This window comes from Spodoptera frugiperda, chromosome 30, assembly GCF_023101765.2.
Source record: "Spodoptera frugiperda isolate SF20-4 chromosome 30, AGI-APGP_CSIRO_Sfru_2.0, whole genome shotgun sequence".
In the NCBI taxonomy this organism is placed as follows: Eukaryota; Metazoa; Arthropoda; class Insecta; order Lepidoptera; family Noctuidae; genus Spodoptera; species Spodoptera frugiperda.
The window spans coordinates 544755-572576 of record NC_064241.1 but is presented as its reverse complement, the minus strand read 5'-3'; the positions used below and the strand labels follow the sequence as shown (position 1 = coordinate 572576).

Below are 27822 nucleotides of genomic sequence, written 5' to 3'. Positions count from 1 at the left end.
TCGTGGATTTTAATATTACTTTAAAAGGAATGTTAAAAATACTTTAAAATATGTACATTGTATAGCGGTATTACGTGCCGTAGTGTGCACCTCTGCTTACCCATTAGGGGATAATAGGCGTGACGTTGCATTTAAAAGGACTCAGATTGAAAACATTTTAATTTTAATACTGAAACATTAATAAACTTTTTAAAAGATCCGATCTCTTCATGTCATCATTAGTATTAGAGTTCTTGGAGTTATTGCAATTGAAAAACTTGTATTTGCCTCAATAGTCCGGGTATCAAGGACCAATATTTCCTGCTAATGCTTAACTGGGTTAGCGATTGAGCCCTTGACATTTTGCATCGCGAGGAACGTCTTCAGACCTCATTTTATTTTATTTTTTTAATATGTGCTCTTATATTGATATTAAGTAAATATTTCATTGTAGACTTTAGAGGTATGTAGAAAAAGTCTGATAATGTAAACTTTATTAGATATTTTTCTGTAATATATATAAAATAATAGATGCGTTATAACATAAATATCATAAGACGTAAGATTTGGAGCTTATTTAAATATCGTTTACATTATTAAGGACTTACTAAAGTCATACTAAATTAATTATGTTATCGGCTTACTCACGTACAACTCGTCTAGATTCAGGCCTTGCTAGAGGCTCATATTCATGAGCAGCATTCCGCGACACATGACGCGGCGATTGTGGTGCTGCTACAGCTGCTAGTAAGTCGATAACATAATAATTAATTAAGGATTTTGTTAACATCGAACAGGTAATAAATCACTAGAACTCATGTACCTACGGTATACAATCATTCGTATAAGGAGATTAATCTTTCAAAGTTAACTGTTTTATTTTACTTCATACTCTTGAGAGTTTGCTTAACCCACAAAAAGTCAGAAAATATTGTCACAAGTCCTTACTTTGACGTAGAATACACTATTTTGATTGACCCGGGACTTAATCCGGGATTAGAGAAACCGGTCATAAATATTTTAGTTCAATAAATCCTGTATGATCGGTTTTAACGTTCTGGGTCACGAGTTTGATGTCCGCCCGACGTATTTGTACAACTAATAATATTAATGGAATGTAGTTCATAGCTTAGTACGTGAGTTCATGAAATAGTATCTACCGCACATAATAACTCAGCTATATAATAAAAAAGCGTCACGATAAAAGTACTCGTTCCTTATAAAATCCGTAACACAATAATACAGCACAACAATATATTCACATTGAAAGTTTTATTTATTTACTAGCTGACCCAGCGAACTTCGTACCGCTTTGGCGTAGCAATGATGCTCTACTTTATTTTGTATAGCTGAGTTATGTATGAGTCCCTATTCAATTTTAATTGGAATCTATAAATATCCTCCATATAAAAATGAATCCATAATTTCCTGATCTCACTTTACCTGAAAAGGACTTTACTAATTTAAAAAAAAACAAAATATATTTTCATAATAGTGTTTATTTCATAGGATTCAATCATTTCACTGTCCTGCAGGCGCCTTATCGGCTCTGATGCCAATTTTGTGATTATCTGATGGCATGCGGTCTAATGCATTTGTGAATGTCTAATGCATCGGTCTAATGCAACTAATTCATTGTGTTGAAGGAAAAATGTTTGAAGTTGTTCATCACAATGGATCTCTTTACTGAGTTGTGGTGCGCGCAACGCTGATCGACTTCTCTTGCTGAATTGTCCATAAAATATATTTGCAAAAATGTATAGTCTTCAACAGGCACTGGCAATAAGGAACCTGTTTGATGATATATTTGAATCCCTGAATCTGCAAGAATATAAATATGTATATAAATAGGCAATTGTATAGCAAATTGTACCACCATGTGGCTCGCAAAATACTGCCACAATACTTTACATCATTTCAAATTAAAACTACTTTTAACCTCGACATTAAACAGCCTTCCACGGGAGCTTTAGGTAGTAGGCTTTACCAAGAACATCTTGCTCATGCCACTATAAAATACAACATGTTATAAATGTTGCTGATTAAGTCTTCGGATTATAGACTATTATTATGTATTTGATTTATTGTTTACAAAATAAACACATCACTGACTCGACATATTTTGCACCAGCTACATGGTTTTAAAACTAAAAAAAAACGTTTGCCATTATACTTACTTGCTAAAAGTAGGCAAAAAATTGTCTCGTATAACTTTTGTTGCCCCAAATGATGTCATTTGAAAGCAATTATTGTACTGCTGGATATGAGTCAAAAAATGAACCAATGAATGTAGTGGCTCTGGTGGCGGTACCAATGGCGTCAATTTGACTTGGCCGCTGGCGCAACATAATCCAGAGGCTTCATTTTTTAATTTTAATCCCAATGTGGACACACAATGTTCATTAGTCCAATAGCAACAATTTGCTCTGAACTGTAATCAATTGCCACATTATAACTGAATGCAGCTTTGTGGGGATTAAACACAACATTTATATCTTGATATCGATTCAGTTCAAGTTCATTTCGCGCTTCGCGTTGCTCATCAGTTTGATTTGCTCTTGTATTTCTTTGACTTGCCGTATTTCGAGTTCTGCGGCCTAAGCTTGTACGTCTGGTTGGTAGCATTGTTAAAAACGAAATTCCAACTGAAAATAAAAAGCTCTCATACATTTTCTGCATAACCGTGTATACCAAATTGTAGTATTGTGTAGTCACCAAAAGTTACTAAAAATCAATAATGAAGATGTGAACTTACCTTGATTAACAAACACTTATTAGCAAATAAAAATCTTCTTAGTCTTTAAAACTCGAAGAAATATTAAGATAATCTCTCAGAAATATTGAAAAATATACATTTAATTTTGCATATTTTAAAAAACGCGCAATACGAATGTCAATGTCATTCACACCAATAGACTATATTGAAAGAGCATCGTTTGTTCGAAAACGTGAATAGAAACTTTAATTTACACAAAATAAATTTCTGAACACACGCGTAACTGTTGATAATTTGTCATTATTTCTGAACGCACGCATAATTAATATTTGAGGAATTTCTATTAATGCTTAATGCACTTTTCAACATTTTCAATAGATTAAAAAAATACAGACAATTGTTTATTCACCCTTTTCATAGTTTATGCATAAATGTCAATCATTATTTACAGAATTTGAATTTAGAAACAACAAATATTTGACATGTACAAATGAAAATTTATCGAATCTAGCTTTTGCCCGCGACTTTGTCTGCGTAGTGGTGTTAGTGGTCAAAATGCTGCCGTATGTCATCTAAAATGTGAATTACTTGAGAATATGTTACTGTTAGCATTTTTAAAGATATGTATTCCAAAGAAACCACGACCGCCGATTCATCATTTTATAATCATGATGAAAAGTAGCCAAGGTTATCTATATTATTTTCCTTTAATTTCCTATATATTGCCTATCAATAAAAAAATACATTGTTTCGTTGTTATATTCCAAAAAAAAAAATCATTCGTGCAAGCGTAACCTCAACACAAACAGGATTACTTTCGCATTCATAACATTAGTATGGTAGTAGGGATATTGGCGATTTAAATAAGTATATGTGTATTTAAATAAGAATCGAACGCGAGTGAAGGCACAGGCAACGTATTAACGAAAATGACGAATTTTCAAGCAAACATTAATCTCCTCTATCAAACATACTACGCCTTCTACCCTTTTTATTAAAAAGTAGCCTATGTTCTTTCGCTCCTCATTAAGTGTCTAAATACAAAATTTCACTGTTACAGCTTTAAAAATGACGAATTTCCATATGACCATTTATCCCTTATTTTTACCCATTCTCCGCTATTTTTTTGCAATAAAAAGTATCAAGGTCTATTCTATCTCAGTACTAAATTCCATCAAAATCGTTCACTGGTTTAGGCTTGAAAGCGTAATTACAGACAGACAGAGTTACTTTCGCATTTATAATATTAGTAGGGATTCTGTGCTCCAAGTCACCAACGCACACTTATTCAATAGCATTTGTTTTTTAGTATCCAATAGCATTTATCCAACAATGAACTTTATCCAATAGCAATAAAGCTCAAATTGACTCTACGTATTAGTTAGAAAACGTTTGTATGGGATAAAGGAAAGGGCAGTTTTTAGGGTTTTTCCGTCAATTATTTGATATTTTCTCACCTTTTAAACCTTCCCTGGACTTCTACAAATAATTCAAGACAAAAATTTGCCAAATCGGTCCAGCCGTTCTCGAGTTTTAGCGAGACAAAGGAATAGCAATTGATTTTTATATATATAGAAGATTGATTAACTTTCACGTTTTATTTCACTCCGCTACAGTTAAAATGTATTGGAAAAGCTAACTCTGTTACTTTTATTGCATTTTCGATAGCTTTTCAAATGAACAAACTATTTCTCTACCTTTTAAATTCACGCCAAACCATTTTCTATCTTATTCCCATAGCAATAAAGTGTATCGGAAATGCATATCTTATGTCTGTGCGTTCCTCAAAATGCACATGCGTCGCGCGGGCCTACGCGGCTCGTAGCTCGTAGCGCTGCTACGGGCAGACGGCGCGCGAACGCCAAACCAACCGCGCGTAGACCTGCTACGACTTGCCGCGCCAAACCCCCGGAACTTTTCATACTTTTCTAATGGAACATTAGAGTTTACGTTTTCGTGTGCTGTGAATAAAAATATTATTTTGCTGACTTTTGATGTGTGAAACGAATAATAAATAAATTAGAATTAACTTAGTGATGTGTGATTATTATTTTTTATAGTAATAATTTCGAATTGTTGACAGTTTAGTGTTATTATTTTGCGGAAATGTCATATTGAAAAATGGCACCTTTAAGGATTCCGTCGAGTGATTTCATGAGTGAGGATGCTACGTATAATTTTTCGACACACACTCAGGAGCCGCGGCACCACTGGCGCCACCACAACCACTCGCACATGAGGGAGAGCCACAAGCACAACGTGGTGGACATTCTGTCCAACTCCATCATGGAGGCGATGAACAGTAAGTTCGTGCCTGACAACAGCGTGCTGCCGGACCTGGAGCCGCTGTCGACGCACATGGACGGCGCCCTGGACCGGCACCACCCGCTGCGGATGAACGTGACGCTGAACCGGTCCGACCTGGAGATGATCTCCGACGAGGTGATGTACCGGCACGGGGGCGCGATGACGGCAGTGTACTGCGCCGCGTACTTGCTCGTGTTTCTCGTGGGACTTATCGGGAACTGTTTCGTGATAGCCGTGGTGTACCGCTCGCCGCGGATGAGAACTGTTACCAACTTCTTCATCGTGAACCTGGCGGTCGCTGATATCCTCGTCATCGTGTTCTGTTTGCCGGCCACTCTGATGTCCAACATATTTGTCCGTAAGTACCTCACTACCATATTATTTAATTTTATACTTGACAAACAATTTTGGCAAAAATTCAAGACTATAACATAGACATAGTAAATTTAATGTAAGACGAAATTTGTGTATTTTACGACGTGTTGTGCCTATACAATTCGTGTTTTCGAGCGTTCAGCAGAGAAGGTATTTTTTTGATATGAATATAAACTACGGCCGGATTGTGTAGCTGACAGCTAAGTCGATTTAGTATTTTCTAGGACATAAATTGTATGGGGTTCCTGTCGTGAAAAACAACATTGATCTTTATTTATTATGTTCAGTCTGTGTAACATTAAAAAAACGTTACATACACGTTTATCATCGTAAATTTAATCAGAGATCGGGTATTTATAAGTGACACAAAAATTTTGTAATACAACATTTTTATCGGACTAACATTTTCAATTAGCCGCACCTATACTTCGAAAAACAAGTTTTTAGGTAGCTAGATTTTTGCCTGTGTATTTTTTACAGCCGGCCAGCTGTTTTACTGAAAGGAAAATGTTCATATTATTAAAATTTCGTTTGTATATCGCAAGGTAAGTAGAAGCACTCCAACGTTTATTTTTAATCCTTTATTTTATTATCTATCGTCGTACAATGTACGTATTTTATCAGTACGCAGTTTTAACAGATATTCGTGTGTATTATGTTAATTGTGCAAGGCTTTTAAACTGTATGGTGCTTGGTAACTTATCTCGTCTAGTAGAGAATCGCAGCATATTTTCAAACGACGCAAAATTGTTCTAAGTTCTCCACACACCTACACAGTCTGCGGCTCGCCTTGAGGTTTTTTAATTGATTTACAGGATTTTCTTCAATTTTTTTTCAGGGAAATCTTTGTATTTAACGGCTATTGTTCACAGAGGACAATAATACCATTTTGTTTTATGACGAAAACAATTGTTTTTGTTCATTAATTTGCGCAGTTTATTCCATTACGTTTATTCGGATTCTGGTTCGCGGGGACCATTTGAAATTGACTTATTTTTAGTGATATTGTTTCGGTCAATGGTGATTGTTGGTAATTTACGTCACCATTCGATCAGTCGTCATATTAGGTCAGAACGTTAAAGAGTCAGTATGTTTGAATTAAATGCGAAGTTTCTATGTGTTTCCTGGGCCGAGAAACAATTGCTTTGATTTATTTTTTATTTAAAGTTCAAAAAATTTTAAAAATTCATAAATTTCAATATGCATTTTTGTTATTTATTTTATAGTATAAGGGTATTAAGGGTGGTATTCCCTGGTTTAAAATTGATATCGCTTGAAGGATACAATCGGTATTTGGAAGCCTATATTAACATACTGTAACATTACGTTTAATTGCTCCTTGAGGTATAGTTAGGCAGCCTACTCTAGGTAGATACTAGATACCTCTACGACTTTTTGTACGGGAAATGAACCTTGGATTTTGACTGAGCAATCTCATAACATTTTATTTAATTAGTAATTACACTATCTAACTCGATTGACATTATCCAACACAGCTAAAATTCAGCCGTTCTATACTTGATAATTAAAATTTATATGCTTACCTTACTGAAATCACCTGTAAAGGTCAACTTTCAGCTGTAAACGTTTACGACGTGTAACACTAGGGGTCGCTGTTAGTCCGTTTGGTTCATTATCTAATAATTAACGGGCTGGAGATTTTTATAACATTTACGTTGAATTATTTTTCGATAATGTTTTGCTTATATTGTCTCTCAGATGTTGATACTGTATTTTAAGATGGGCAATAAATGCTGACGTTTTGACATTTGACGCGCATGTAATTATGGATTACTTTTAATGAGATTAAAATAGTAATTAAAATTTATAATGAAGGAAAATCCGTTCTGATTTCCTTTTGTAAGGTAAATTATATATAAAAATTGTTCCTTTTATTTTCTGAAAAGGTCAGGTGGAAAATCGTATTCAAATTTTTACGTGAAGTAAAATATCATCTGTCATGTCGTGGTGGCCCGGAGGTTTAAGATGCCCTCTTCTCAAGCTTGATAGTGCGGGTTCCGAATTATAGGTACATTCTAAGCATATTTAGGCACCACTGATTAACGGTGAAGGAAAACATCGTGAGGAAACCTGGTCTTATATATATTTTTTGAAATAGAATTAAACGATCTTATGAAATTGTAATAATTGTGTGTGTACGATAAAAATAATTTTAAAAGCTTAAAAGCTTTTAAAAATTAATAAGATAATAAAAGAATTTGGTACAAGTCTTTATATAGGTTAAAGAATCTTTTTAAATTTGCTCTATGTTTTTTAGAAACGATTTTCTTCTGTCATGATAAAAATGAGAATGTGATTCCAATTCGCATTGAGCTACGAAATAATACCATTAAACTCGTGGTCATTGGTTGCGCTTTGGTTCTCGGGTCGGCTATGCATTATTGAGATTAATAATTAAAATAAGACTTTTTGCAACGTTGGCTTTGACTAATTTCGCTTTGAAGGATAAAAACCTATAAGTCTTTTCTCCTATTCCTTTAAAAGTCTAAAATAGCTTCACTAGAGGACCGACAGACAGACATTTTGTTTTCTTTATACTGTAATATTTGCTTTGACGTTCAAAGTGCCTTCCCGGTCTATTTAAAATAAATAATTTTGACTTTGACTTTGACTAAGATTTTAAATACGGTCTATAATTTTGATAGCACATCACTATATGGGTGTATTTAGGAAAAGAGGGTAAGTGGAACATTCTGGGAGCTTTATATCATGTACTTAAATGTGTGGATCGTAAACTGAACCGCTTATCGATGGTACTTCCGCGTATTTGGCTTGAGTATTCTATACTAGTTAAACGGGTGAAGTAATATAAGTAATATAATATAATATAAATTTAAACTACATATAGTGGTTGCTATGGTTGCTACGGCTAGTTTTGGGATGGGCAAGCATAAATAATTTACAATTTTTGGCAGTAGTAACAGGTTTAATAAAACTAAGTTAATGTTTTACGACTCTATCAAAGTAAATGCTGATTCACACTTGATTAGTGTGAATCAAAATAACGATTCCTGAAAAAAGACTATTCGTATTTTTTTACTCACCTTTTTTCACGAATCATTATTTTGATTTATTTCACACTACTACAAAATCGAAACTTTTTTTCTTCAACTAATACTGGCAGTACATTTCCATATCAAATACAAGTTAAGTACCTAACAATAAAGTTATCATGTTAAAATTGCTAAAGTATCGATCGCAAGCAACAGCTGAAGAAGTTGACATTAGATTTTATTCAAGTTCACTTTTCCTACACATATTATTATTGTAGAATACTTTTCAATACATTCTTATTTATTTATCAACTTAGATACTTTTATACTACGTGTGGGATGTGGTGTTTTATTCCAATTGTCATACTTATGGTACCGTACTAAAAGTAAAAAAAGTCAAATAATTTATTCCAATTAAACCGTAAATACTTAGGTACTTTTGAAACGTTAATAAATAAAGAAATAAATAAATAGTCCGTCAGTGAAGCTAGGTGCTGTCTTTACAAAAAGTTTGATATTTTGTTTTCAATAATCTGTCAAGTAAATGTCAGTCAGTCAGTCAAGTGAACAAACCTTTAGTGTTTCAGTTAGCGATAGAAATTCAAATTATTAAATTAAAACCTATAGTAGTAATCATTACAAAAAGCCTCCACTAAATATAACGACTTTTAAAGTATAACTCAATAACTTTTAAAACTGTCGAACTTCAGCTAAAATTATTATTAGTGAACCCGCCCTAATGTGTCCGGAAAATGTAACAGAAAGTATTTATGAAACCTTATCTTGTTTGAGTAACAGCCGACACTCGATAGCCAGAGCACAGTGTCCCTTTACAAGCTAGGTTCGACTTCCCGTCTAGACAGATGTGGCTATGCTACCTTTTAAGAAGATATTTTTTAACAAATCGACAGCTGTTAACAAAGTGGATGTTTGTGAGATAGAAATAGTTGCTTCATGGTTTGGTGATTGAAGTTTGTATCCATCTAATGGTTATCTAATTAACACCTCTTTTTCTGACATAACCGACGACTAACAGCAAGTCGACATTTCAATGTTGCTTTTTGCCATTTACCTATGGATTGATGGCAGCAAATATGTACGGTACTTATGATTATATGGGTACATATAGTACTTACACCAGGTACAGTTTCAATCACTAAACTATAAAAAAAAAAAAACAATAGTAAAGCAATAGGGTAGATGGCTCGTTTTTTTATTTAAGTACAACACATGACGAATAAAATTAAACAAATACGTGTCTAACATTTTTTCATTACCTAACTGACGGACTAAGTGGATTTTTAATTTTCATCCCCTGTCATCATTCCTATTCATAATTGAATCTAGCACCCAAACAGAATCTACAAAGGTACTAAAGGATAAAAACACTTCTTTTTGCTCATCGTACATCCCCGACCACCGTCAAGGACAATACACAGCGCAGTCCATTTAACACGTCTCAAAGTCTCAAGTAATGGGAACTCAAACAAACTCCATTGTCGCATGTCTGTCTGTTTGTCTGTCCCTTCGATTCTATTTACTTTACTGTTATTATTTTGATTGCACTGGACTTTTGAAGTTATTCTCTTTATTGATTCTACGCTCGAACAACTACAACTTGTGAACAAATGAAAAATTGTTTTTGTTTTGTAAATAACTACAGGGGGTTGTTTCGATATATCGGTTTTATTATAAATTGCTTTGGAAGGTCATTGTAATCTTATATTTCCTAAGGTTATAAAAATACAATAGTATCGCAAAAACTAAATGTGGAAAAGCAATGTATCGGTACGAATGAGCCGGCTCGGCCAGAGTGATACCACGGCCTCACAGAAAACCGACGTGAAACAATGCTTGCGTTGTTTGAGTGCGGTTACTGCAGGCCAAATACTCCCCTACCCAATCCCCGATTCCCTAACAACCCTTAAATTACTAACCCTCAAAAGGCTGCCAATGCACTTGTAACGGTGTCCATGAGCGGCGTCGATTGCTTACCATCAGATCATCCAAAAGCTCGTTTACCGGCTTTTACCATAAAAAAATCTCAAGGCCGTCTCCTCAGTAAGAGTCAAAAGCCTTGCATCTTCATCAGTGTCAAAACAGTTTGCTGATAAAATATTTAAATAACTTTAATGTAAAAGGATTGGTAAATAAACAACGTAAAAAAGCGCAGCCTGCGGTGAATGCAAATTATTTATAACAGAATTTAGTTTTTAAAATGAAAGGAAAATATAAAATGTTTCACGCCGATGTTTTTTCAGCCTCTAAGTAAAGCGTGAAAGGTTTAACTTTAGTTGAATAAGATCAACACTTGTCACGCACGATATTATACTTAACATAACTTTTTCACATATGTACTCGACTCCACTACCAAAAATCTACATTTAATGAAAAACCTGCCTATATAGAAAAATAGATCGATGGCTAAAGCAATCTTAAACAAGACGTAAAATCCTTAAGAAAAAACCTCAAAAATTAAAAAAAAAATGCAAATTAAATGCGAATGACATTAAAAATGCACAAAAAAGATACAACATGTACTTAAACAAACAAACAAACAAGGTGTATTTTATTTAAATCCATCAAAGTTGTATGTTTACACGAAAACAGACAACTACAGTCTCTTAATCCGAATATGTCCGTTCACCCGTACAGTTGCACCGTAGTCTAAATAAATAACACAATTATAGTGGCCAAGGTTAACACTCTTGTTCACAATTAATTCAAACTCAGTTTCCCAACGAGCTAACTACGTCAATTAGCAGCCAGTAACATTCGGACGTTCCAGTAAAATTGCCAGTTTATATCTCACGTCTCGTTGCAAGAGCTAAACTTTTGACAGCACCAAGATCCCTTTTGATGTGAACAAAATAAGGTGTGGTCGAGTGCGTCTAAACGAGGCTCCGAAATAAGTATTGATTTTTATTTTGTTTTTTTTTCTTCTCCCTGATTAGTGCTTAAAATAAATTAATATGCACAGAAGAGAATGTGAACGGAATTTGTTGATTTACTTATACTAGGTTTAATACGATTTTTTCGTTTTACGTCTGTTACTCTGTTAGGATTTGTGTAAATCACAGCGAACCGAAATTCTTAAATACATAGAACGTGGTTGGAAACTAAATTAATTTACTTTGTTATACAAAAAGATAGGACCATTAATTTTTTCGTTAAGTTTGTTTTACAGAAGAGTAATGTTTTTTAAAGTATGCCAAGTGAAATGTATGTTTAGCGTAATATGCTTACAAACTTTGCCTTACACATTTATTAAGTTTTTAGAAAAAAATCCTTACATAAACTTCTAAGTAAGAGCAGTTATCTAGAGCTCAAAAGGCTGTAATCACAAGCACCGTCTAGTAGACTAGTTCCGACATAACGTATGTGATCACAGTGTGCGTGGCGCGCGCCGGAAATTTTCAGCGCGACTGGAATGAGTGCTCGGAACGAACAACTATGCCGTTTGCTGGTACACTCGCGGATAACAGTGGTAGGGGTGAAAAATTATAGAAGCAGTTTTTATTTGAAGCTTGATTTCGAGTGTGTAATGTTTAGTACCAATCTTTATTAAGAAAATCTTACAACGAGTCCATTAAAAACTACAAAAATGTGAGCAAAACCATTATTCTTGAAGTAAAAGAAACTATTTTACAAGGGATTCGCAACGAGATCGAATTTCAGACTTAAAGTTTAGCATTCAAACTCCTAGTCACTTCGTCTCTGCGCCAACCGCACGGTTGGTTGGTTTACTGTAGGAATATAAATATATATACTTTTTACTAATTATGTATCAAAGCAACTATGTAATCCCAGACATGTCTCAATGTGACACAGTATTCATTTAATCTCGATAGCGTTTCTTTTCAAAAGATATTGGGAACGATTCACTAAATAATTGTTTCAATTTAAACCTTGTCACGGCTGATGCTTTGAGGAGGCTCTATACTGTAGTCTATTTCTTGGAACCCAGCTGTCAGTGATATTGAACGCTTCGTAATGTGATAACAAATTGTCTGTGACGTACGAGCGATCTGTATCTATTAAGGTCTTGAGTAAATTGGCGCTGAAATAGACCTAGATATGTTGTAAAATGGGGATTTTAAACACCTGTCTTTGTTTCTACTTATGTTGTTTATAAAAGTCGGTATTATAGTAGTAGCTTTTATATAATTTTTATCAATTATTATTTCAAAATCAAATAAATAAGTTACACTAACTTCCTCTTGTAAGAGGTTTTTATTTTAAGCGGCCAAATCTTCCAATGACTTCTCCTGGCTTAGGTGAGGCGAGAGGGAGTACGGATCTTACTGACTAAAAACCACCCCGTTCCTACTCCTGCTTTTCGAGCCGGAGCCCTGGTAACCCGCTAGGCAGTCGGCAGGTCTACAGAAGCGCGCACGGAACACGACACCACGTACCTGCGTAGCTCTTTTTTTTTTTTTTTTTTTTTAAAACGTTGCCCCACACTAGGATTTCCTCCTGTGTCGTGGGTGCGTTTACAAACATACAAGTTCACATACACTCCACACCCAGACCCGAAACAACAATTTGTGGATCACACAAAGAGTTGTTCCGTGCGGGAATCGAACCCGCTACCCGTTGCGCGGCAGCCAGTTGCCCAGCCACCGCACCAACCGTGCAGTCGATTAATTAAAATAACACAGTAAGAAATATAGATATTTTTGTACTAAAACACTTAGGAGAACTATTTATCTATCTATCTACATTAACTAAAAGTGCTACAACAACCTTTAAACATAAACAATGAGTTCAATGCCTGGTTCTCTAAAATTATACCATACCTTAAATTAATTACAATTTCTTTGATGAAAATTCAGACTCAATAGAATCTCTTTATACCTCCTGTACACTTCCCTTTCACAATTAACGTTTTAAATTTAATTATACGTATTTAGAGTTGTCTAGTCGAGTGTACCTCGTTTGTTCACGTATCGGCGCTTGAATTTCAAGAGAGCAGTTATACTGCCAACGTGATGAGTTGGCATTCCTATATGATGTTTGTTTATTTATTTTGCCTATTTTTTATGCCTATATTCGACAGGTAAGAAGATTATTGTGTGAAGAATATGAAATATTGCGAGTTACGATTGATTTAATTCTTTGGAATAAGATCGATTTTTGAAATGAGAGTTTTTGACAAAAATCGATCAGAGATTTTGTGATCAGTCTCTAAACATATTGCGCCAACCTTAAGGAGCTTTGGAATTTGGATAAGTAGAAGATGAGTTCTGTAAGCGGATAATCTGATTAAAGAATAATATGTGGTTGTGGAATAATATAGAGTATATTCTTGTTGCTATGTACTGATAGATTATAAAGAAAATTGTATTCAATGCATTTGAACATTTTTTATTATTTTTATTTTTAAATTTGATTGGTCGACGTTTAGCCGCTATCTCGCCTGATGGTAAGTGATGATGCGGCCTATGATGGAGCACGCATAAGCAACCTTTTCACATGATTGACACTTTTGTTTAAAACGTGAATATTTCTATAAAGATTCCGATCATATTTTAAATCCCAGCGAGATGAGCCTTGATCTATAATCATGACGTGGCTTTAAACCAACTTAAATAGAAAAATCTATATCCATTATCCATTCTAGAATAAAGTTATTATTAAATATCTGTGTCATTTACTTTAGGCTGTTTCTATTGTAAAATGAAAGGGTTTTATATCCATTTTGTTTTATCTGTGAAATATAGGAGATAGGAGAAATGGACAAAGTGTGTAGGATGATGAACATTTTCTCTTTTGAGGCGTGAGGTTTGATTAACGGTGCTTTTCCACCAGCGATGTGGTATGTAGCTGTGCGATAAAGATGCGCAGCTTGAGTATGCGATGTATCGAAAGTAGGGAAGCTATCCATAACACACATCCATTACACGCTTCTTTTCATTTGTAAAAAACATAGCTTAGCTAAGTCCATTTCCACCAGTACAACCTCATCCACAGCAATGTAACAAAGCATATCTCAGGTGGAAAACGTAATTATATATCAATTGTTTTTACGATTTAAGTTTAGTTGTTTTCTTGTCTAAATCAATTAGTAATGTAATATTAACGAGTCAATTATATGGGATTAGGTTACTGTAACTATCTCGTTTTATTATGGTTTGACTTGGAGGTAAAAAGGGTTAATAGACGATTCACCTTTGTGACATAAAACTAGAATTAATTGAAACATTTATAGATTTTTCCAACGTTTAAATGATCACGACACTATCATCAATTTTTATAACATTTACGTAAATATGGACACATTATTTACATCGTAATTTTATTTACATAGGTAAATAAATCGGGTATCATCATCGGGTGAATAAATCGGGTATCAATCGGGTATCGGGTATCATATTCGGGTATAGACCCGAAAATGTTATACTCGAGCGGGTATTAAAAGAATAACTTCAAGTTAACGCTTTCACATGTAGATAATTATAGTGTTGAATAGGTTTGCAATCAACTTCTTTTTTTACCTGAAGTTGCTATAAAATATTGATAGCAAAAAAGGTAATAAAACTTTATTACACATTGCCTCCCAAAAACCTATAAAATCAGTTGAACTAATTTTTCAATTAGTAAAAAGTCAGTCAAGTAGACGAATGGCTGTAGGGCTATTTTCATTACGAAATGTTTAGTTGAAACGAAATTAAAACAAAACAATGTAAATAACTGGAGCTGTTGGTTCTCCTCTCAGCCTACACGTGACCTTTGGGAGATGAGTCTGGATTGAAAGGTGTCTGTCTGAGTAGTTTTACCGTTTTGTAATGTTCACACATTGTTTTATTGATTCGCGAAATATTTATAGCCAAGCGAAACCATTTAGATTTGATTTCGTTTTTCACAAATCTATCTAAATCTGTTTCAGAGTAGAGAGAGGTTTATTCCTGGCCCATAAACTAGGGAAAAATAAAAGTAACTCTAGATATATGATAAGATACATTCATAGGAATCATCCTACGTAGGTATATCTATACCATTATATTGTTGTTGAAGAAAGAAATACAATATCGAATCGTGTATCTCCGGAATGATAATATTCCATCTATTTTTGTTGAACACGACACGAGCCATGGTAATGAAAATAAATATATTTACTAAGAAAATAACTATCGAAGTAGTTCCATGTGTGTGTGTGTGTGTGTGTGATACGAAAGTGCATAGATTTATCCTTTGATCAAAGGCTTACGTAGCCGATGCAGGTCGATAGCAAATATGTGGTGTTGGTCGCTTTGAAGCCGGGACTATGTTTCTCTTTGTAGAACAACTTGTGTGAAATACTTAATATATTACAATCTTTTAATGTACACTAGTTTCTGCCTGCGGCTTTGCCCGTATTCCCGGGGGATAAAAAATAGTCTATGTGTTATTCCTGATCATAATCTACACCTATTCAAAATGCCATCTCGATCCCTTCAGCCGTGTGGACGTGAAGGAGTAACAAACAAATAATACATACATACATACAAACTTTCGTATAATAATAGTAGGATTTATTATGTTTTGTATAACTTACTTTTCAAAAAGCAATCAACACAGCGACTAGAAGTCAGAATCCCACTCGTGTGATTTGTTTTTCAGAAAATTGTTTTTATTTTTTGTTATGCCACTAGTTCAGAGAAGTAGTGCCTTGTATTTTCTTGTATAAAATGTTCGAAGCCTACGCCTTATGCTAATTTGTTTGTAGTTATTCGTTCTTAGGAATTTTATCTTGTTTTCTGTCGATAACTGCTTTGTGGAAACCAGATAGGCAGATTATGTTTAATTATTTTGTTGTTATATTGAAGGAAAAATTAAAATTAATTTACAACAACTAACTTACTTTAATTTTCAACTAAACTATTTTCTTCAAATAAATAGCATGTCTACCTTTGTACACATTGTTAAATTATTTAAATGGTAACTGATTTCTGATTTGGGGATAGAAAAAGCATGATAATTAATTTAATAAATATCTCTTCTTTTGCAAAATTTTTAATTTACAGTCAGTTCAGGTAATGTTATTGATTTTGTTTCTAAGTACTTGTTTACAATAACAGTTGTGTATTTTGAATGGAACGCTGAATTCTATTGGATGTTGTCATACGACTAGATACAGCTCATGTTTTATGCAGTAGGCTCGTCTGTAAGCCGAGAGAGTAATGTTGTGTTGAGTCAGTATTGACTGTCAAAGTTATAAAGAACTAGCTTTTGCCCTCGACTTCGTTCGCGTGGAATAGTGACTTCCGGCAAATTTTTGGTTTTAACCACATAGTTCCCGATCTCGCGGGATCTCTTCAAAAATGAGATGTGGAAGATATTCCAGGGAACTCTTCAAAAATCAACATAATGAGCTCTGCGTTTGAATTTAATAGATGTATACTCACTTAGGGCATTGAAAAAATAGTTTAAAAACGGACTTAAACTAACTTAAAACTAAAGAAAGCTACGAATTACGAATTTATAACAATTAAAAAAGAAACTATATTACAACCTATCCTCTATGCTATAATAACTAAGCTTAAACTAAATAATTTAAAAGAAACGACTTAAATCTAATCTAATTAATTTATAAATTAGACTTACAATTTTATTAAAAAAACTAACTACAGTAACTACTAATAATCGATATCAAACTAAACCTACGTTAAATAGTTTAACCAAAAAACCAGGAAAACCCAACAAATAAACTAATTAATTGACAAATACAACGAAACCAATTTAGAATATACGAAACAGCAGGACCACTACAGACAAATAATCATACGACTGATAATACACTTTTTCTACGATAGTACCGAAGCGCTCGGCCGATACCCAACCAAATGAATGTAACGAAACCATAGCGCGATCTATTTCGATCCCAACGCCATCTATCGAGGATAAAGACAACTTGGATTATTTATTTATACTCCGTTCGGGCATTTTCTTTGTACTAAAAGTTTAATTATATTGATATTATTTTTTTCATACCTTTTTACTATTTATTTACTTTTTTTCGATGAATTAAAACAATAACATGAACCGAAGTCGTGTAACGATCGACATCTGGGGGCACGGCAGTGCCCCCGCCAAGTCGAGCAAAAAAAAGCGGCACGGCCGTACCATCCTTTTCTCGAAGCAATTCGGGCCTTTTTCGACCCCCTATAATTCGGTTGTGGATAAAGCAAGAAACCTGAATCTTCAGTAACTAATCCGGCATTGTATAAACACGGAATATTTAAAATTTCAGTCAATTTGAACCAGTAGTTTAAGAATGACAACTTGTTAAAGTTTCTAAATTTTGTCACTCACCGATCATCAAAAGTCCAAGGCACTTCTAGCAGACTTAGAAGCTTCATATTTGGAATACATATAGAGTTTAGTGTCTTAATCATGGGAAAACTTAAATATTTTGTAATTTCGGTCCAGTTTTCCAAATACATACACCAACTGCATCAATAACTTTGTAATCCCATGGACATCGCATGAAAACAAAATGAATATTACAATATTATATTAGATTCTTTAGTCTCTCGCGCCTCACGCGAGTGAAACTCTCGTTCCTGTTGGTCGCTGGCCCGTCGTGCTGTGTAGTGTGATACATACTAATAATCAAATCAAGCGATGTCCAAGTCGATCTATTTGTTTAAAACGTTAAATATTTTTAATATTGGCATGATAATAACTTATGTAATAACTTAAGACAGAAGGTCCTTCAAGTAGACACTAAATAGATTAACCGACTTGGTATTACATGGATCTCACAACTTTTGACGGTAGAAAGACTGAGCTGCGAGACTTGGGTTTTTTACAGGATGTTTTTGATGGGATAGAATTATCTATACTCCGTTAGAGCATTTTCTTTGTACTAAATGTTTTATTATATTGATATTATTTTTTTCATACCTTTTTACTATTTATTTACTTTTTTTCGATGAATTAAAACAATAACATGAACCGAAGTCGTGTAACGATCGACATAGAATTATTTATAAATAATTTATTTCTTATTTTTATTTTTTGATTTTTGAAATAAAAATATATCTATGTCCTTTCTAAGGTTCTAAACTATATCTGTACCAAATTTCAACCAAATCCGTCAAATAGTTGCGGAGATTAATGGTATAAGCATAGAATGTTCGACGTGATTCTTTAATTTGACATAACTTTTTTATTTATGAACCGATTGACATGAAACAAACTCTAAATGTAAATTTAAGCATCCCACAATATATTCGTGAAAACCGCATCCAACTCGGATCAGCCGTTTCTGAGATTAGCGCGCACAGACGAACAGACAAACAGACAAACAGACAAACAGACAAAAAAAAAGTTAATTACATTTTTGGGTTCGACATCGACATAACAATAACCCCTGCTATTTTTTTTATTTTTATTTTCAATGTACAGACAGCACTTTTCTACGATTTTATTATATGTATAGATAAAAAAAGCTATATCAAAAACAATATTTTATTCTGCAATAAGGAACTGAAGAAAATTTTAAGTATGTTTTATAGTATAAGCTGGTAGACGAACAGACGGATTGTAAGCAATTGCTGCCACTCATGGACACCCGAAACACTAGAGGCGTTAACCTGGCCTTTTGGGGGTTGTTAGGAGCCTCCGGTAACCTCACTCACGCAACGAAACACAGCATAAGCGTTGTTTCACGTTGGTTTTCTGTGAGTCCGTGGTATCACTCCGGTCGAGCATGCCAATTCTTGAGCACTTAAAGTATTACTTACTACAAAAGCAGATTTATAAAAGCCAAAGACGTTAAGAACATTCGCTATCATAATAATATTATTCCTTTTGCTAAAACATCACAAAGTGTCGAAATGAATTCCTGCAAGCCATCTCATACCATTATAACCCGACATTAAATTTTGAACTGCAGTCAAACGTTTTATTAAAACTGAAGTCCAGGCATTCCGTGAAGTCTAGACGACATAATACTAACACCTAGGTCCTTATAAATATTTAATACTAGTGCCCTTTTCACTTCTACCTCTTGTTTTTACCGACCATCAAGTGTTTTGAGAAAATTACTGGAGCAAAGAAAGTGCCAATACTAAGTAGCTGAGGTTTCTCATCTTGTTTATGGCATTTTACACGTAGCATTGTATGTCATAAGAATTAGATTAGATTAGACAGTGAAATGTAAATATTTTGGAAGTAATAAATTATCTGGCATGTAGCAAAGTTTTCCAAGAATTATTGCGAACATATCACACTCCTACAGAAGTAACAAGTTATTACCGAATTTACTACTCACATACACACGTTTTTTTGCAAACGTACAAGAAAACAACAAAAACAACGTAGTACCAATAAAAATGTCGAACATGTTGGCCCTTCACCGGACAAGTGGTACTGGCAGGGCAAAAACATTTGCTCAATTCTACGAAATCTGGGAAAAACTCTCACACCTTATTCAACGCGATGTGTACCTTTGTCCCGAAATAGTGACGGACATAAAATGCCTGGAAATATTATTTTTAAAAACCTTTAGCTAGAGTATTTGGACGGCTAGTTTTATTATTGGCTACAAATTGTTTAAAAGGTTATTTGGACAATAATGTTTTGGATATATGGATGAAAATAAACAAGAAAAAAATATTAGTAGTTATTTAGACATAGGTACACAATAGATTAGGTGTATTTTTTTTTTGAGGCGGGAAAATCATCCAATGACTTCTCTCGCCTTGGGCGAGGTGAGAGGGAGTGTCAGACTCTTACTGACTAAAAACCACCCCGTTCCTTCTCCTGCTTTTTGAGCCGGAGCCACGGTAAGCTCGCTAGATAGTTCACGGTAAGCTCCAGATTAGATAGGTGTAACTGCTTAATTTGAGTATAATTTAACGTTGACATGAACATGAGCTCCTAACATGACTTGAAATTAGTCCAGTTACATCGTCAAACAGTTACGCGAATAAGCCGTTAAACATAAATAATTTAATAATGTTTGCTTTAAACAAATATAAATAACTATTGGTTCATCAAACATAGCCCAGTATTACGTTTAACTATAACAGCAAATAATAATAAAAATATCACAAATACTGAACAGTTTGCACCAATGACCGCCAAGTGACAGGTCAAGTATGGCATTGCGTCACACGACAGCCAATGGGGTGTGTCTTCGGTACCGATTTTAATGTGTGTGCATTGAGAACTGAGTAGGGTAGTGGTGACATAATGATCCTAGTTTGTATTCATTTGTAATGTCATGATGGATGGGTTTCATTATTTTGTAGTATTAAGTAACTTGTGATAAGGAATTAATCGTGGTCGCCCAGAGGTTTAAGACATCTGCCACCGCGGAGCTGCGGACTACCTTCGGTTTACCGGGGCTTCGACTGGAAAAGCAGGAGTAGCAACGGGGTGGTTTTTAGTCAGTAAGAGTCTGACACTCCCTCTCGCCTCGCTCAAGACGAGAGAAAACATTGGATGATTTTCCCCCTTCAAAAAAAAAAGACATTTGCCACTCATGCATGAGAGTGCGGGTTTGAGACCTACCAAAACGGCAAGATTATTTAGATACAACTGACTAACGGCGAAGGAAAACATCGTCAGGAAACATAGGCTTATAATTTCTAATTATAAGTTTGAAATCGCCAACCCGCATTGAGTAAGCGTGGTGATTAATTTTCTAACCTTCTCCGTGCAAGAAGAGGCCTCTGATCAGTTCCCAAAAATATGTGTTTCACCTTGAATTTGACCTTAGATTCCCTCACGTTTCAAACATTACTCTTAACTGTATTATTTGTCCAATAGAGAATCATTTTTATATAAATAAAAAATAACGTAAAAAGCATTACGAAGATAAATGTTTAAGCCAAGAAAGTGCAAGAGAGTCACGATTCAGAATGTAAGGTAATAAATCTTTGGAAAAATCTACACCAAAGGAATGGAGTCAAGTGATATAAGAAATTGGCAAATAATATAATAATAATATGAAATTGTCATGATATAGGTGAAGGGGACATTAGACATTTTATTTTTATTTTGTGTTGTATTGAAATATTGATGACATGTTGAGTAATGTACTCGAATGCAATCGTATACGTATCAGTAACCTGGAGCTGCCTAGCCTGGGTGGTTTTTAGTAAGCCTGCCTAGCGGGTTTACCGGGGCTCCGGCTTAAAGAGTAGGAGTTTAGAAATGGGGTGTAGTTAGTAAGAGTCTGAAAATCCTTCTCGCCTCGTGCAAGGCAGGCAAGGCAAAAATCATTGGATGACTTTCCACCTTTGAAAAAATGTATTAAGATGTAAACTATTTCGAAAGGGCGTGGTTTTCGTTATTGGTCAATAAATTGTTATTATTGATCGTGATAGTTATTTTTTTCTTATTATAGTTACATTAGTAACATTATGTTATAACGGATACAATTCAACAGTTAATATAAATAATATCTAACACAACATTAGTTATATTCTCTCTAGAAATTATGGAAAATAATTTTCTAGAAAAAAACAACGATATTTTTAAATTACTCAGGCTTTTCCTTGTTTTGTTCTTTCCAAAGACATTGTTACGAGACCCTGTCATTATAACCGTAGGATTTTATAAAGGGTGCTCAAAGGAAGACGAATGTCATTGTCGACCTTAATTTTTTGACGTTTGCCGTCCCAGTGTCTTAGATACCGTCATTCTGTAGAAAAACAGTATTGTTGTCGTATAAAAGAACGTTAGGTATGAAATATGGATGTATTTTTAGTATATTGTTGCTGAGTTAGCACCGTAACTTAGTTCTGTAATGGGTGCGAATGGTTACACAAATATGCTTTTATAAAGATTATCGAAATATGTTTAGATTGCGTTCAAAGTTTTCCTTAATTTGCTACACCGTCTGTATGTATAACATTATTTTCTAACTGTATATATGACGACTAGGTTGTGCGATGGTATTTATCATTATAAAACTTTAAAATGTTTGTGAAAAGTGAGTGTTCATTGTATTGTACAGTGACATTAAGTGCCCCAATGAGCCTACCTCTCAGAGGATTAAAGGCGAGACAATACTACTCTACATATTTCTACAAAGTATTCTACTGTCATCAAAGATTGACACACGGTCTTATTAAAAGCCCTCGCAACTACTAACCTAGCTAATGAAAGAAAATAGTCTAATACATTATTTTTCTTTTACTTTTTCAAATTAATTGTGCTAAAGTCCGTCTGTCGTCTCGACAGATAAACTGTCAAGAGACACTTCAAGCTTGTCCTAACATTAAATGCATCATTTACTTCGAACCTAGTTATGTAAGATTACGAGATAAATACTTGTTATGTTACAAGTACTTGAAATTCTCAGTACTCTCCAATGAGAGATTCAATGAATTGGGCCCAGTTAGTCTGGCTGTCAATCCAACTATTATGTTATTTATCTAGGATCAAATACATAAATTCAGACACGATATTTTGTTTTGATTAAGACTTGTAAATATAAATATCAATTTTTAAATTTGTCCCATTTTCTTTCCAGTCACTTAAACCTTTTTTTAAATTTGAGCTCCAACTTGCTTGCTAAGCATGGTGATTAAAAATACTTGCAATACAAATGGCGTACTAAGCAAGTAAGGTAAAAAAACTTTTAATCCAATCAAAATCTTTTTTAAAAAAGAAAATATATTGAGAACTTCTTCTTCTTCATAAGCAGCGTAAGCGGACGCGGCGACGTCGCGCAACCTACTGGACAGGCTAGTAAAGCTTTTCTCAGTATATTTAAATGAGTTAACCACTGTTCTCACGATAGTTATTAGAGAAAGATAGTGATTATGTTTAATTCTCATATCTAGGGGAGAGACACATTTTAGTAGATGATTGTCATAGCTATGGGTGATGATGATGATATTATAAGTATTATGTAGCGTGACTTAATCAAAGTTGTAAAACTTATTTAGAATATTTTAACATAATTATATCTTAATTATTATGTTATCGGCTTTAACTCACGTAACTGTTTGGCGAGAATTCGACTAGTTTCAAGCGATGCTAGAGGCTTCATTAGCAGCATTCCGCGACAATCGCCGTATCGTGTGTTTCTTCTTAATTAATTTAGTATGTCTCACGAAAGTTATAAGAAAACATATATCTTGATTATAATGTTGTCTTTAACAGATTGACATGTTAATGTATTTTTCTTATAAAACTTTGATTAAAACAAATTACAATGTTGGTCCAAATGTGACCTCTTTAGTATTCGAGCAACATTATGCTTGCGTTGTCCGTATCTGACCTGGATCGACCTGGGCCTTATTGGGACTCCTAAATCTTCTTGTTTTCGTAATAAGATGTCTGTGTTTTGCTTTAATTGGTTTCACGTGTTACATTTATATGTTGTGTAATTGAACATTATTTCTCTCATTGGTATCGTTAATACTTATTGGACAAATGGAAAATTATGTATGTAGGTATGTTCTGTTAAATTTTATATACTACACATACATAGGTACCGTACGTGATTTGTGGTTGTTATTTGAGAAAAGGTTTAAATTAAATACATTCTTTATTGTTTCAATTAAATAAATTATTTTGATTTGATTAATTTAGCACATTCTGAAATAGTACTCAACAATTTGAGCTTATTTATGAGTTTGTATAAAATTTATTTTTATTAAGATTTAGTTCAGCTACACTTTGGAACGAACACCTATCTTCACTGGCGGACAGACTGATAGACTATTATTTAATCCTTTGTTTGTTGACGTTTCAAAAGTACCTAAGTAGTTATATGGTTTGATAAATACATGATTTGACTTTGACGTCATTGTATCAGTCACGAGCCACTCCTAAAATTGAATAAACCAACACCCCCTTTACTAAACTACCAATTAATTACTATTATTGAACCCGAGTATCCATCAATAGACATGAATTTCCTTGTCGTACATGTTGGCAACTGTTACATGAGTGACGGCAGTTCGATTGGAGCTGAGATTGCAAGATGGCAGACTGGAGCTAATTGAATGTCATATCTGACGTGACATCATGTCAGTTCGGACGCCAGGTGCAGTCTGCAACGATAGCCTTGATTATTGGAGATTGAATTATGGATATGATAAGAGGATTTCCTATCGTATGGGTGAAAATTGGAATGGTTATTGTTTGTGGATTTCGAAAAGTAAACTTAAAATGTAAATCTATCATTATGTTGTAACTACAAAAACGTATAGTGCTAATTCTTTTACCTATCTCTTTTTTAAGGGGGATTGTATTTTTTTTTAAGAAATAATTATCCAATGACTTCTCCCACCTTGGGCGAGGCGAGAGGGAGTGTCAGACTCTTACTGACTAAAAACCATCCCGTTCCTACTCCTGCTTTTCGAGCCGGGCCCGGCACTACCGACTAGGCAGTCAACATCTCAATTCTTGTATTTCTAAAATTTTAATTAAAAACAGCAATGTTAAAGTTTAAATTAAATTAAAACTATGTTTCGTAAAAGATAAAGTTAGAGATGCGCGAAGCGAATCGTTTTTTTATTTTGTTTCAAGGTTTTCACGTTATATTTAATTTTGAAAGTTAGATGTTCATAATTAACTAGCTTCTGCGTTCCTGTGATGTAAAAAGGCGTATATGTTATTCTAAACTAGAAAGTACCCCTGTTCCAATTTCATCTCGATCCCTTCAGCCGTTTTGAGGTGAATGAGTAACAAACCAACAAATAAATTAAAATACAAACATTCGCATTTATAATATACGTAGGATTGCTATTAGGTTTACTTAAAGAGCTAGTAGGTTTGTTTCGCCTTCAGTGCATGATTATCTGATTCAATAAATACAGTTGTAGTTAGAAGTCTTACTGCCATACTCAGAGACATTTAATAATTATTTGAACAGTTCTTTAGTAACGATTTTGTTCCGAAAACAATTGGTAACGGTTGGGTAAGTAACTATTGAGTACGGCTGTTACAACCATTAATGAAAATTAATGTACTGATCCTATAAATCACGTGACTTATCGGCCTTCACACACTTCATAAACTACTCACAACTTTATGATTTACTTCACGTGACCACCAAACCAATGAATGCACGTGTTTCCCATTCACCATCTACTACATAGACGTCTCATCAACTTATATATAAGACCCAAACAATAAAGATCAAATATTTGTCTGAGAAAACTTCAAGTAATGTAGTTTAAAGCCTAGACCGAACATTAGTTTGAACTAATTTCATACCGAGCACTGCCAACTCTCGGTGAAGTTAGCCTAGATCTAATTCTTAAAATTTAAGTGCTTTTACTATGAACATTTAAATACCACTTAAGACTATAATATTTATTGAATTCACTTTAATGCTTCGATTTTCTCTATATTATTGTGTTATCTCTTTTATATTTTGATAAGTGACAAACGTTGTCACATTGACAGAATAATAAATTTGTTTATTTATGAATGGGGAGAGTTTACATAAATATTTATTGAGGCATATTTATAATTAGAATTTATGCGTAGACGTGTACTTGACACTTTGGCGGTTGATCACATCGATTTAAATGCAGTGTTTCACAAAATATGTCTAAAAAGTACATAAGAATTTTAGAAGAAAACTTATATTATTAACAAAAATATGAAACGGTATCAATATCTTTACTACTAATGAAATAGACATTCAACAAAAATGGTTTATGCATTTATCGATATGTAGGTTAGGCAGAAGTATACACACATGTAATGTCACTGAGCAATGTACACCCACTTTTCACCATTTATGTTATAAGTCCCATGTAATAGGGAATGAGCCTATTGCCATACACTGAGCGCGATAATATTTTGCCCGACCCAGGAATCAAACCTGCCGGACAGTCGCGCTTGCGATCATTCGACCGACCAACGAAGCAGTCATAAATAAATACGAGTAGTTCACTCTCATATTATGTTCATCGTACACTAAATAACTATAGAACAACGTAGTACATGGATGGATTCATATCACCGACACGTGCTCAGTTATTCATAATCTGGAACACAGCATACAATTTCAGACCCATATGACGATAATAAACATTGCTGTATAATTCAGATTTCATAATAACACCAGATTCAGGGGAAACCATGAGAATAATAATGATGTTTGATATCGAGTGTGTTATTTTCGTTAAGTTATTTGAATATTTTGAATACTCTGAATTTGTGCCTATATGGTTTATGAGGTACACATAAATGTAATATAGATCTGTTATATATCTATTATAACCAAACCGTAAAGGCATGAATTTTGAAAACATTACAATTTTGAACTTTTTTGATGGTACCTATATTTAAAATTCAAATTCATAAGTTAAGAGACCTAGTAACTGAATACAAGGCCCTATCTACTCCAGGGTTGACAGGTTCTCCTATATCCAATGAGATCATACAAAACCATGATTAGTGATCAAAATTCATTACTTCGTGTTTTACTGCTCGATCAGCCCTTCAATGGCGTTGCCTTTTATCTCGAGTAGGTACATTGTTATCACGACGTGTTTACTATGTGAACACATATAAACATCCTGAAACAACCATATATGTACAGCTGTGAGCTATATGTAGGTTGAACAACTATTTGTTTACTATAAGTACCAAAATTCCTACTAGCGGTAAATTAATCAATGAATGTTTTAGTAATCGAGTGGTGGTTTCATTTATAATAATCGTTTTATCATTATGGCTTCCATCTCCTGTTTTGTTAGATCTCGTTATTTTTGCGTCACTGACCGTCACTTTCGGCTCATTGTTTCTTACTACTGCCAACCACTTTAGGGATAATTACCATTTCATCTAGTCAAGAGAAGTCATTTTTCCCCTCAAAAACAGTCTTTTGTCCCGCCTAGGGTGTGGTGAGAAGGAGTGTCAGACTCTTACTGACTTATATCCCCTCCGTACCTATTCCTGCTTTTCGAAACTTTTCGTATGCGCGTGGCGCGTCTGAGTGGTTTTTACCACTCTGTTCCTACTCCTGCTTTTCGAATCAGAGCCTCGATAGTCCCGTAGGTAGTCCGCAGCTCCGGACTTCACTAACTTGTCAAGGCGTAGTCTCTACTATAGAACAGTGAATAATATAACTAATACTTAAGCTAGTTAACATGCTCAAATATTTAAGTTTATGATCTTATAAACAAACTTCCTTTAGCAGTAGTAAATTACAATAAGTAAGTTTAGGTTTCAGCCTCGTGTTAATCTTTTCTTTTATTTTGTATTGAGTCTACAGTTACCAGACTGCTGTGGGCATTGGCCTGTTACGTTTACTAAGGGAATTAGATCGAATATAAATCCAACCAATTTGTTCAGTTGTTTCTTTAGTTTATTTATTAAAGATCCGGCGCTAGTTTCTGTCGTGTTGGCGTCTAAAGTCAGGGGAAAATAGTTGTACAATAAAATACTTTTGTACGTTGTTTCTGTTGTAAGCACAGGACTTATAGTTCTTACAACTTTATTAAAAGCACTTTTTATAAT

The 27822-nt window shown here is 34.2% G+C and overlaps 1 protein-coding gene and 1 long non-coding RNA gene across 2 annotated transcripts in view; one reads left to right on the top strand and one right to left on the bottom strand.

Annotated features, from left to right (window-relative positions):
• Positions 1 to 1451: 1451 nt before the first annotated feature.
• LOC126912813 (uncharacterized) lies at positions 1452 to 3224 on the bottom strand. Its single transcript, XR_007707459.1, has 3 exons — positions 2735 to 3224; positions 2157 to 2624; positions 1452 to 1800 (listed from the first exon to the last, which is right to left on the bottom strand). It is a non-coding gene; the product is annotated as an uncharacterized LOC126912813 (long non-coding RNA).
• A 1329-nt stretch (positions 3225 to 4553) lies between these two features.
• The window catches only part of LOC118269799 (neuropeptide SIFamide receptor), a 138789-nt gene continuing 115520 nt past the window's right edge, over positions 4554 to 27822 (top strand). Inside the window, exon 1 of the mRNA XM_035585114.2 lies at positions 4554 to 5360. Coding sequence (XP_035441007.1) covers positions 4817 to 5360 — 544 coding nt within the window. The 5' untranslated portion in view covers positions 4554 to 4816. The remainder of the gene's footprint in view (positions 5361 to 27822) is intronic.